General features: G+C 40.4%; 1 protein-coding gene across 8 annotated transcripts in view; it reads right to left on the reverse strand.

The window, feature by feature from the left end:
• Positions 1-1,677: 1,677 nt before the first annotated feature.
• mettl22 (methyltransferase 22, Kin17 lysine) overlaps positions 1,678-13,802 on the reverse strand; it is a 90,491-nt gene continuing 78,366 nt past the window's right edge. For all 8 annotated transcript variants that reach the window (XM_033643910.2, XM_033643907.2, XM_033643908.2 and 5 more), the window contains one exon: positions 1,678-3,108. In XM_033643910.2, the coding sequence (XP_033499801.1) occupies positions 2,947-3,108 (162 nt within the window). In that variant the 3' untranslated portion in view covers positions 1,678-2,946. The remainder of the gene's footprint in view (positions 3,109-13,802) is intronic.

The following is a 13,802-nucleotide window of genomic DNA, read 5'->3' on the forward strand; positions in this document are numbered from 1 at the left end:
GGGCAGCTAACTTGCACCTAGCCAAAGCTGGAAACATTTCATGTTGGGATGATGCCATCTCCACTCAAAAATCTTTATTGTAGCCATCTCCTTTTCCTACTTTGGGTCCTGTGGGTGGGTGGGTTGGATGTGGGGTGGGGGGTGGGGGGGTTGTGGCACTCTGAGTATATATTTTCTCATTTATTTCTCCCTTTTTTTTCCTCTCTTCTGGTTTTATTTACTTATTCTGTATTTATTTACTTTTTGATAAAGATTATTGAGTTTCTTATGACATTGACTCCATTTAAGTGGTCCAGCCCTCTTTCAAGGGCCCTATAGGCGTTGGGTTTTGAGGGCAGTATTGGTTGAGGCTTGTTTAAAAGCTCTGAATTTCTATGCGTGTTTGTATGTTCAGCAGTGTACTTCATAGAGACAAAGCCTGTGGACCCCTTGAGATTTGGGGGGCGGGAGGGGGGTTGTCTATCTATTTTTCATTATTATTATTATTATTATTATTATTATTATTATATATTTTTTTCTTTTTCTTTTTCTTATTTGTCAACACTCAATATTGTTGATATGTTTGGTTGGTAGTATTGCCATTGTTATTTATTTATCTATTTTTTGTTTGTTATGCTACACTACCATTCTATTTTCTTTGTTGCTGTTGCTATTATTGTCCAATTGATGCTTGCCACATCTGTTTGTTTGTTTGTTTGTTTGTTTTAAACTAAATGGAAAAACCAATAAAAAATTGATCACAAAAAAGTAAGGACATAGGAGTGTTTTGATATGCATTTTTGATTTATTAAACTCTAGTGTGGTTTGTATTCACAAATGTGTATATTACCAGCAGTGTTTGTGCATGCAGACTGTAAAGTAAAGAAATGTTCTAAATAATATAATAAATGTCATGTGTCCCTATAATTGTGCATATAACCCTGCACAATGTACAGCTCTGTCATACAGATCTGTCATACTTTTCACATTAACCCTACACAATTGTACAGCTCTGTCACCCATGGTAAAACAATAATATTCTGCATATTCTGTATATACTACACACACTGTTTCTTATTGTAAATTGTTTTTTTCCTGTTTATCACCAGGGCAGGGGAGATATACATGTCCTCTGGGATCACAGAGTTCAGACAGTCGATGACTGAAAACAATTTGACACCAAATATTAGATATCATGATTAAGTTTGTTTTAATTGGTCAAATGATATTTGGTCCACTAAAATTGGGGGATTTTGGTAAAAACTTAAGCTACAATTAATACACTGTTCATCTGTGGATGTACAGTAAACACCATCAAAGTAAAGAGGAAAGATGAACCTCGGTCATATATTTTCTTTATGCAGTCTTTATGTAAAACATCTCTTTTAAACCTAACAAAACATTTTCTTTTATTACAGAGTTTCCAGAGGACCAGAGTAGAGAGCTTGTGAGACACTAGGAGAGGCAGATGTGGATGGAGTGTCGCTCACCTCAGGAGTGAAGGTGTTTCAACATGTCTGCTTTCTGAGTCCCAAACTGTACCTACTAAGAGTGGCTTTCAAAGCGAAACACAGCTAGCTTTTCAGTGCAAAGGAAAGGACTAAGACACACATGGTGCTGGGTCTTTACAGATATTGAATAATAAATGAGTTTAGAACACAGCCTTGCTTAATTCTTCTGTAAGAAAGGATGCAGAGATCCAAAGAGGCACCACACAGTTTAATGCCAGATGTCTTATCAAAGCATGACAAGATATGTGATATCAGTACAAACAATTGTAAACAAGAAGTAAGAAATCCAAGGCACTCTGAGTTCTGAGTGTATTAAATACACAATAAGTAAGAGTACATTGATTCAGTTTTGTATTTAAGAACTGTCTTTTAATTTACTGGATGATTAGAAGAGATGGTTAATCTTTGTACAGTGCCCACATGAAACATGTACAGTAGCTCATACTGGTCCCAGAAAATGAAGTCATTATAAATCACTGTGGTATTGTATTTGTTGTTTGTATTCATCAGTGATGGTGTACACAACATGGTCTAATTATGTCAGTTAAAAATGCAGCAATTCATGAAATAAAGTTAATTTTACTGGTGTATTGTACCCTCTCTTGCCATAGTTAAAAGCCTATTAAAATGCAAAATGTCTTAAATAAGTGGAGGGAGTTATCAAATACCCACTAACTTAAAGAAATAGTGTGTTGTAGGATGTGTAGATTGTTATGAATAATGGGTGAATATTTTATTGGAATTTGACATTTTTACTGAATTGATTCAGTCACATATTAAGGCATTTTGAAACTGTCCTCTAAGGAACTGAATGTCATCAATTTACATTCTAATGTTTCATTTTGAGGGGAGTCTTCTGAACACAGCACACAAAACAAGGCTAGGGCTTTAATTTTCAGTACAGTCATAGTCAGGTTGTTGGCCTGTTTAAGAATTCCTTGTATGACGTGTATAAATACAATTCAATGCAAGTTGCCAGAAGTAAGATCTATAGTATTTTAAATATATAACAATAAGTGATAAGATGCTAAGAAATTTGAATTTGAACAATAAGTCGGCTACACAGCCTGTCCAGTGTCACCCTGTTCCCATGTCACTGCAGAGATGCAACCAGCTGAGTGTCTAAGTGCAGGTCAGTGGGGTTAGGACTCACAGCAAGTTTCACGCTAAATAGTCATTTAAAATTGTCAATACATTTTAGTTAATAAACAGATCAGTCAGGTTCTGGCCCTGCACAAATTCACATGCACAATAAAAACATTGTGCATTTGTAATGCAACATTTCTAATTTAACATGTTTGTGCATTTGTAATGCAACATTTCTAATTTAACATGTTTGTGCATTTGTAATGCAACATTTGCAATTGTAGTTTTAATGACTACCATAGTAATGGTAACAACATATGAACAACTAAAGGAAAAACAATCTATCACAGCTCAAGGCCTCTCACTGTCCCTATAGCCTCTGACAGGCCAGCCACAGCAACAGTCCTGTCCTGACTAATAGGTGTCCTGCACTTTGGGCAACTTGCACTCCGGGACAGCAGGACTGCAATGCATTCCCGGCACCCGATGAAGCTGCGGCAGCACAGCGCCAGCAGAGGACCTTCCATCTCAGCTGTAATGACATAAACACAGCAAGGATGACAATTTTATTTCAAATTGATGAAAGAAATCAAATGTCTATTGAGGCAGGAGATTATTTATGATTAAAATCATCATTACTCGCTGAATTCTCAACCGATTTTCATGCGGTTTGGTTTGTTACAATTGTCAGACATGTAGTTATGATACAGGATACTTGGTTAAATAAAAAATGCAGTTGTTCATACCAAAATATTTGATCTTATGTAGATAAAGTAACAGTAATAGTTCTACAACACATTTAAACTAAACTTTCCCCATGTAATAAATATTCTTTTTTCTTACTAGATGTACAATGCCCACCATGATGTCATTTAATTATTAATTTTGACTATAAATGTTTATTCACATTTCACACAATGTGAAAAAATAGTGTATCAGGGGACTTCCGGTCGGCTGCCGCATGGAGTAGACGCGACGCGCAAGAGCTCCTGCCTACTTTGCTTTTTTCTCACTCATTCACTCCTTTATTTTGCAAACTGGGTAATTTATATTGAACAATTTCCTTTTCTTTAACCTATGTTTGCTTCAAAATGACTTCACATCGCGGCAAGTCAGGGAAAAAAGACGACCAACCCGCTAGCTTAACCATGGAGGCTATCTCTGAGCTACTTGACCAGCACAGACAGGCGCTAGCTGCTGACTTTAAAACTTCCTTCAACCAGCTGGAAAACAAATTCGACCAGGTCCGCTCCACAGTTGACAAACATGGCCAGCGCCTTTCGTCTCTCGAGCTCGCCTCGGAGGACCTGAGCCAGCGTGTCAGTGAGCTAGAAAACGTCTGCTCCAGCCTGCAGAAAAGCAACGCCAAGCTAAAGGCTAAAGTCGTCGACTTAGAGGGCCGCAGCAGAAGACAAAACATTCGCATCCTGGGCTTGGCGGAGTCTATTGAAGGTGGGCGACCTACAGCTTTTTTCTCCGATCTGCTGTGCGAGGTTTTTGGAAAAGAGACGCTTCCATCTCTGCCCGAGATCGATAGAGCCCATTGCTCACTAACAGCAAAGCCGCCCCCCGGACAGCGACTGCGTCCCGTCATCCTCTGTCTGCACCGCTACCAGGTGAAGGATCTCCTGATCCGTGAGGCCCGCCGCAGAGGGAGGCTGGACTACCGCGGCCAGCAAATCCGAGTTGTTGAAGACTACAGCCCCGAGGTTTTGAGCCAGCGAGCCGAGTACAGGGAAGTTATGGAGGATCTCTACAACCGAGGGCTCAGACCCTCTCTCCTATATCCCACACGGCTCCGCATCACACTTCCCGACGGAGATAAGAAGTGGCTACGTTCGACCGATGAGGCGCGGAGATACATCGATGGCCTTCCTCCTCCACCTCCATCACTGTAAATGACTGCTTGATGATTGTGCCTGGCGGTTTACAACCGCTAACATGCTATCCTTTACTCTGGCCGCTGCCGTATACGATCTCAGCGACCAGACTACAGTTGCTATGGGGCAGCTTACTGAATCATTAGTATCACACTAACTCTGGCTGCAGGTATATGTAAGTATGTCCCCCAGCCTTTAACTCCGTGAACTGCTACATTCGGGTGTGAGGAAGACCCGCCAGAGTTTATGCCTATCTTTGAAGCAACATATCTCATTTTTATTTTATTATATGACTTTACAGTGCTAACAGTACATAAGAGATTTTAAGAGGAATGTTTTTTCTCCGTTTGTATTTCTAGAATCGTTCAAATGTGGACCCAGGAGTGTTGAGTGCATTTTAACACTAAAATAAGGAGTGGAAGACATTGGGTTCAAGTGACAGGAAGATTTTTTTTGGAGGATTAATAATGGGGGTTTTGAAGAGCTTGATGCTATGTTCTTTGGCAGCTGTCTTGTTGTGGGGTGGGTGGGTAAAGGGTGACTTTTCTGTTGCCAGTACTGGCTTATTAGCCTGCACGAGCCACGCACAGCTCATTTTTGGTTCATCATGTCCTTTACGTTCCTGGAGTTTTGACACCATTTGTATTTATCATCCTGCACCTTTAATTGAAGACAGTGGATAGATCATTAAACTTTGTTAGCTGGAATGTCAAGGGCTTAAATCACCCTGTTAAGAGGAGGAGGGTATTTTCACATATAAAACAATTTAAGGCAGCATTTGTTTTTTTGCAAGAGACACACATTTGTGGTTCCGATAGTGCTCACCTGATGTCGCAGTGGGCGGGGCAGCACTTCCATTCCTCATTCCAAGCAAAAGCCAGGGGGGTTTCAATCCTTGTTGACCAAAACATCCCTTTTGTGCATCACAATGTTATATCAGATACTAACGGCCGTTTTATCATTGTGTCAGGGAAGTTATACAATACAATGATGGTGCTTGCCAACGTTTATGCTCCAAATGTAGACAATGTGGGCTTTTTTGAACGCTTTTTTTCTTCTCTCCCGGATCTGAGCTCATACTCGCTTATACTTGGGGGCGATTTTAACTGCTGGTTAGATCCCATACTGGACCGTTCCTCTCCCAATCCAGACTCAGTTAGTAGGTCTGCCTCACTCATTCAGTTCTTTCTATCTAATTTTGGTGTCTCTGATGTGTGGCATTTCCTCCATCCAAATAAGAGAGAGTACTCCTTTTTCTCGCACGCCCACCATACCTTCACTAGGATTGACTAAGTTCTCATTGACAATGAACTGATACCATTGGCGCGTTCATGTGCTTATCAGGGCATAGTGATATCAGATCATGATCATCAGACCTTCCTTAAATAAAAAAACACTGCCGCATTAATTCAACTCTCCTGTCAGACAATGATTTTGTGAAATTTATGGAAGAACATATATCCTTTTTCTTTCAGACGAATATCTCCCCAGATACACCTTGTCTAGTAGTTTGGGATGCTCTTAAGGCGTACCTTAGGGGGCAAATTATTTCCTACACTGTAAATATGAAAAAAAAGGCCCACCGAGAAAGATTAGAATTGGCCAATCAAATTAAGGAAATAGACAAACAATATGCTCAAGTTAAAAACCCTGACTTATATAAAACGCGAGTGGAGCTTCAAACCAAATTTGATTTGGCCTCAACTCATCCCATTGAATGCCAACTCTCGAGAAGTAAGAGTTTGTTCTATATCCATGGCGAAAAATCGGGGAAATTATTAGCTAACCAGCTGAGAGGACTTAAAGCAAAGGGGCATATTACGAATATTAAAATGGAGGATGGTAATGTTACTTCAGATCATGCAAAGATTAATGACACATTCAGGAAGTACTATTCTCAACTCTACACCTCTGAATTCTCGAATAATACTATATTAATGGATAATTTTTTGAACCGACTAAATATTCCCACGCTCTCCCCCGACAGTAAAATGAGATTAGATGAACCCATAACAAAAGAGGAGATAGATACTGCTATTTCCTCGCTGCAGTCAGGAAAATCCCCAGGGCCCAACGGATTTCCCGTGGAATTTTTTAAGGCATTTTCCTCATTACTCTCGCCGCAGCTAAGCACAGTGCTGTCTGACTCATTCAAGCAGGGCAAGCTTCCGACATCATTTTATGAAGCATGTATCACCCTTATTGCAAAAAAAGACAAGGATCCGATGGAGTGTTCTTCATATAGGCCAATCTCTCTATTAAATGTTGATGTTAAAATTTTGGCTAAAGTTCTGGCCCAAAGATTGGAGAACATCTTACCGTCCGTCATATCTGAAGACCAAACGGCCTTTGTCAAAAATTGATACTCCTATTTCAACATACATCGGCTATTTGATATTTTGTATCTCCCCTCCGGTGTGGCTCCTGAATGTGTCCTTTCTCTAGACACTGAGAAAGCGTTTGACCGGATAGAGTGGGCATATTTATTTGTGACTTTAAAAAAATTTGGCTTCAGTCCAAATTTTACCACCTGGATCAAATTATTATACTCAAGCCCCACTGCTTCGGTCCTTACCAACTCTCAGCTGTCACAACCCTTTAGCCTTCATCGGGGAACCCGACAAGGGTGTCCTTTAAGCCCCCTACTATTTGACCTGGCCATAGAACCTTTGGCGATAGCAATCCGCAAATGCGAGAATATCTCTGGCATATGGAGGAATGGAGTGGAACATAAGGTGGCCCTATACACAGACGACCTGTTGAGTTTTATTTCACGTCCAGATACCTCCCTACCCGCCATGTTGTCTTTACTGAATGATTTTAGCCAGTTCTCGGGATACAAATTAAATTTAAATAAATCTGAACTTTTTCTTGTCAGTGAGGGGACGTCGGCATCGGACTACTCCAACTTCCCTTTTAGGATTGTGGAAAACAAATTCACTTATCTTGGTATTACAGTCACGAAAAAGCACAAGTGTCTTTTCAAAGAAAACTTTCTCACTCTGCTAAACCACACAAAACGGTGCCTGATGCAGTGGTCGCCCCTTTCTACATCCTTGGTTGGCCGAATCAGTTCCATCAAAATGAATATTCTCCCTAAATTTCTATACATCTTTCAATCAATACCGACCTTCATTCCTAAATCATTCTTTGATACATTAGATTCTATTATATCATCTTATATATGGAAGGGCAAGCGCCCTCGGCTAAATAAGGTCCATCTCCAAAAACCTAAAGGAGAAGGGGGTATGGCGCTGCCTAATTTTCGTTTTTATTATTGGGCAGCTAACATTCGCTGTCTTACTTTTTGGTCATATTTTCATAACCGATCTGACTGCCCTTCATGGGTGGCAATGGAGTTGGGTTCTGCTAAAAACTTCTTGGATCTCCACTTCCTCTCCCACCAAATAAATAAACTCATAGACAATCCAGTTGTCTGGCACACGTTGAGAGTGTGGGCTCAGTTCCGGAGACACTTTGGCTTCCTCGATTTTTGCCTCTCAAGTCCCATTTCCGTCAACCATCTTTTCCAACCCTCCTTACTGGACCCTACATTTCAGGAATGGCGGAGACTGGGTATTGAGCACTTCAGGGATCTCTTCACGGATAATAGTTTTGTATCGTTTGAGCAACTGGCTGAAAAGTTTAGTCTCCCAAAGTCTCACTTTTTTAGGTATCTACAAATAAGACACTTTCTCCGCTGTCAGATACCAAACTTCCCTCAGACACCTGATATGAACATTGCTGATGCACTTCTCAATTTACAACCATCACGCAAGGGTTCGATCTCCATTATCTACAATAAACTGCTGGGCATAAGGCAGGCCCCACTCAACAACATTAAAATCGCATGGGAGCAAGATCTGAATCTAACCTTGTCTGAGGACATGTGGGACACCATTTTTAAGTTGGTTAACTCAACTTCTCTTTGTGCCCGTCACTGCTTGTTGCAGTTCAAAGTTGTACACAACAACAGGACCCACATATCCAAATCGAAATTGTCTCGCTATTACCCAGATGTAGATCCCTGGTGCGACAAATGTAAGAGAGAGGAGGCTTCACTTATCCACATGTTTTGGACATGTCCTAGCTTGGAGAAATACTGGAGGGAAGTCTTCCAAACTTTATCCTTAATTGTCGGCTTGGACATAGAACCCGACCCTCTGTTTGCTCTTTTTGGCACCACAGGTGACACAGATGTGCGCCTGACCCCAGCCAAACGCCGAACTCTGTCTTTCGCCTCTCTCTTGGCCAGACGTGCAATATTGCTGAGGGGGAAAGATGCTGTCCCGCCCACCCATGCTCAGTGGTTGAGAGATGTTATGTCTTGTTTAAACCTTGAAAAAATACATTACTCAATTTGTAACTCCAAAGATAAGTTTCAAAAAGTGTGGGGACCTTTTCTGGAATACTTTCATAACCTTCAAACTAGCTAGGGATTGGATCCTTTACTCACACTTTGTTCTCTGTTTTTACGTCAGCAATACCAAGTGTATAAATCGGTCCTCTCTATGATGCCTCCCTTTGGCCCATGCGTGGGTTCATAATTTATATGTATTTCTTTATTTTATTTTACTTTATTTATTTTTTTACCCTCTTAGATTGAAACCCAACTTCCAGCTGTTACCTGTATCACTCCAGGAATGAAGTACAATTGGTCTATTTGTCCTGTTTAGTCTCTTATGTAAAAGTCTGGCTTGGAAATCATGGGTGGGGTGGGTGGGTTAGATAAGTTCTTTTTGTTTTGTGTTGTGTTTTTATTTTCTCCCTACTGGGCATGGACAGGATTATCTCTCTCGACCTGTGAGTTGATTGTGTATTTTACAAACTTCCTGTCAACACTTAACAACTGTACCATATATTTGTGAAAAAGTTCAATAAAAATATCTTTGAGAGGAAAAAAAAATAGTGTATCAGCAGATTCTGATTAACAAATGTTGGTTTTGTACAAGTGAAAATAAATGACTTAGAGCTGTATGTTTACACAAAATTTTGCTTTAATCTCATATGTATAACACCACAGTGCTCATGGGAGCCTGGCCACAGAACTGTTTACATTATTAGGTCATATTTACAAAAATACAGTGTACAGTAGCTAATATTATTTTTAGGAGTCTGCCCAGTCCTGTCAAAGTCCTCAGGTCTGAAGTGACAGCTGCAGATGACTGAGGAGTCACTCGGGACAAAGTCCTTTCTCCTCACTGCTGCTACCCATGCCCGTCTCCTATCTGTGTTTTTTGGGAAACTACACACAAAATAAGTGTGTCAGAAAAACGCAGTTCCACATAATTTGTAGTTACAATTCAGGCCAGAAGTTAACTACTAACGTTATACTGCGTTATGTCACGTTGGTGCCATGAAACAGATAGTTGACAATTTGGAATAACACATACACCGACATAGCTGTTTGACAAAGCATCATAATTTTATAAGTAATATTATATAAATGTTAACCTTTTTTCTTTAAGTTGTGTGACATAGCGTTAGCTTAATTTGGCATTAGGACCAGATCAGGACAGTTACTTTACTTGATTAGCTTAAAAGAAGGATCACTTTTTGAGATATATATCTCATTAAACATGTTCGTAACAGTAAAATATTGTAAAACAACTTCTTACCTGTGGAATGTTATTCCCTTCTGCTTGGTTTTAACACTTCTTTCGTTCGTACACCCAAATGCAGAGCAAAAATGTGGCATTTTTGCCAAGTCTGACATGGGTCTGAACCGGTCAGAGCACCTAGGCAAGATGGCGGCGGTATTGACACATCCCACAAGCCAGGGTGCGGCATCTATGCATATATATCTATGAGACAACATGCAAGATGTCAAGGAGAGAGGAGACAAAAAGTAAAAGAAAACAGTGTAGTGCAATTAACTGCAACAACTATCAGTGGAACACCCCGCACCTGGCCTTCCACCGTTTCCCGAAGGATCCCGACAGGTAAGAACTCCTGAGGTGTAAGTTTTAAAGTGTTTTAATATCCATTTAATATGCCAGTTTTGGAGGAAAGATAACACTTATAGAAGATTAACTTAATTACGCCTTCAAAATCACCCCATAAGCCAATCTACCAATATATATACACTGCCTGGCCAAAAAAAAAGTCACCACCAAAAGAAAAGGTCATACACTCTAATATTTCGTTGGACCGCCTTTAGCTTTGATTACGACACGCATTCGCTGTGGCATTGTTTCGATAAGCTTCTGCAATGTCACAAGATTTATTTCCATCCAGTGTTGCATTAATTTTTCACCAAGATCTTGCATTGATGATGGTAGAGTCTGACCGCTGCGCAAAGCCTTCTCCAGCACATCCCAAAGATTCTCAATGGGGTTAAGGTCTGGACTCTGTGGTGGCCAATCCATGTGTGAAAATGATGTCTCATGCTCCCTGAACCAGTCTTTCACAATTTGAGCCCGATGAATCCTGGCATTGTCATCTTGGAATATGCCCGTGCCATCAGGGAAGAAAAAATCCATTGATGGAATAACCTGGTCATTCAGTATATTCAGGTAGTCAGCTGACCTCATTCTTTGAGCACATACTGTTGCTGAACCTAGACCTGACCAACTGCAGCAACCCCAGATCATAACACTGCCCCCACAGGCTTGTACAGTAGGCACTAGGCATGATGGGTGAATCACTTCATCTGCCTCTCTTCTTACCCTGATGCGCCCATCACTCTGGAACAGGGTAAATCTGGACTCATCAGACCACATGACCTTCTTCCATTGCTCCAGAGTCCAATCTTTATGCTCCCTAGCAAATTGAAGCCTTTTTTTCCGGTTAGCCTCACTGATTAGTGGTTTTCTTAAGGCTACACACCTGTTCAGTCCCAATCCCTTGAGTTCCCTTCGCATTGTGCATGTGGAAATGCTCTTACTTTCACTATTAAACATAGCCCTGAGTTCTACTGTTGTATTTCTTCGATTTGATCTCACCAAACGTTTAAGTGATCGCCGATCACGATCATTGAGGATTTTTTTTTCCGGCCACATTTCTTCCTCAAAGACGATGGGTCCCCACTATCCTTCCAGTTTTTAATAATGCGTTGGACAGTTCTTAACCCAATTTTAGTAGTTTCTGCAATCTCCTTAGATGTTTTCTCTGCTTGATGCATGCCAATGATTTGACCCTTCTCAAACAGACTAACATCTTTTCCACGACTACGGGATGTGTCTTTCGACATGGTTGTTTAGGAAATGAGAAGCAACTCATTGCACCAGTTGGGGTTAAATAACTTGTTGCCAGCTGAAAGATAATCGCCCATGCAGTAATTATTCAATAGGAGGCTCGTACCTATTTGCTTAGTTAAATCCAGGTGGCGACTTTTTTTTTGGCCAGGCAGTGTATATACATATATATATATATATATATATATATACATACAGTACAGGCCAAAAGTTTGGACACACCTTCTCATTCAATGCGTTTTCTTTATTTTCATGACTATTTACATTGTAGATTCTCACTGAAGGCATCAAAACTATGAATGAACACGTGGATTTATGTACTTAACAAAAAAAGGTGAAATAACTGAAAACATGTTTTATATTCTAGTTTCTTCAAAATAGCCACCCTTTGCTCTGATTACTGCTTTGCACACTCTTGGCATTCTCTCGATGAGCTTCAAGAGGTAGTCACCTGAAATGGTTTTCCAACAGTCTTGAAGGAGTTCCCAGAGGTGTTTAGCACTTGTTGGCCCCTTTGCCTTCACTATGCAGTCCAGCTCACCCCAAACCATCTCGATTGGGTTCAGGTCCGGTGACTGTGGAGGCCAGGTCATCTGCCGCAGCACTCCATCACTCTCCTTCTTGGTCAAATAGCCCTTACACAGCCTGGAGGTGTGTTTGGGGTCATTGTCCTGTTGAAAAATAAATGATCGTCCAACTAAACGCAAACCGGATGGGATGGCATGTCGCTGCAGGATGCTGTGGTAGCCATGCTGGTTCAGTGTGCCTTCAATTTTGAATAAATCCCCAACAGTGTCACCAGCAAAACACCCCCACACCATCACACCTCCTCCTCCATGCTTCACAGTGGGAACCAGGCATGTGGAATCCATCCGTTCACCTTTTCTGCGTCTCACAGTGACACGACGGTTGGAACCAAAGATCTCAAATTTGGACTCATCAGACCAAAGCACAGATTTCCACTGGTCTAATGTCCATTCCTTGTGTTTCTTGGCCCATACAAATCTCTTCTGCTTGTTGCCTCTCCTTAGCAGCGGTTTCCTAGCAGCTATTTGACCATGAAGGCCTGATTCGCGCAGTCTCCTCTTAACAGTTGTTCTAGAGATGGGTCTGCTGCTAGAACTCTGTGTGGCATTCATCTGGTCTCTGATCTGAGCTGCTGTTAACTTGCCATTTCTGAGGCTGGTGACTCGGATGAACTTATACTCAGAAGCAGAGGTGACTCTTGGTCTTCCTTTCCTGGGTCGGTCCTCATGTGTGCCAGTTTCGTTGTAGCGCTTGATGGTTTTTGCGACTCCACTTGGGGACACATTTAAAGTTTTTGCAATTTTCCGGACTGACTGACCTTCATTTCTTAAAGTAATGATGGCCACTCGTTTTTCTTTAGTTAGCTGATTGGTTCTTGCCATAATATGAATTTTAACAGTTGTCCAATAGGGCTGTCGGCTGTGTATTAACCTGACTTCTGCACAACACAACTGATGGTCCCAACCCCATTGATAAAGCAAGAAATTCCACTAATTAACCCTGATAAGGCACACCTTTGAAGTGGAAACCATTTCAGGTGACTACCTCTTGAAGCTCATCGAGAGAATGCCAAGAGTGTGCAAAGCAGTAATCAGAGCAAAGGGTGGCTATTTTGAAGAAACTAGAATATAAAACATGTTTTCAGTTATTTCACCTTTTTTTGTTAAGCACATAACTCCACATGTGTTCATTCACAGTTTTGATGCCTTCAGTGAGAATCTACAATGTAAATAGTCATGAAAATAAAGAAAACGCATTGAATGAGAAGGTGTGTCCAAACTTTTGGCCTGTACTGTATGTGTATATATATATATATATATATATATATATATATATATATATATATGTATATATTTATGGCCTCTTGGACCATTTATATCAGTATAATCGGTAATCAGTTAACTGATTACTGCTTTAGCATTAAAATATATTAAAATAGCCTATATATTATTATTATTATTATTATTATTACTGTCCCCTTACTGTACAAACTGTAAATAAATCTTTATTCCTGACTATGTGACATCGCCATTAATGTGTTTCTAGTTAAAATTTTTTTTTTTTTTTTTTTTTGGTAGATTGAGTAATTAAGTTAATCTTCTCATAAGTGGATGTAATATGTA

This window comes from Epinephelus lanceolatus, chromosome 18, assembly GCF_041903045.1.
Source record: "Epinephelus lanceolatus isolate andai-2023 chromosome 18, ASM4190304v1, whole genome shotgun sequence".
Lineage (NCBI taxonomy): Eukaryota > Metazoa > Chordata > Actinopteri > Perciformes > Serranidae > Epinephelus > Epinephelus lanceolatus.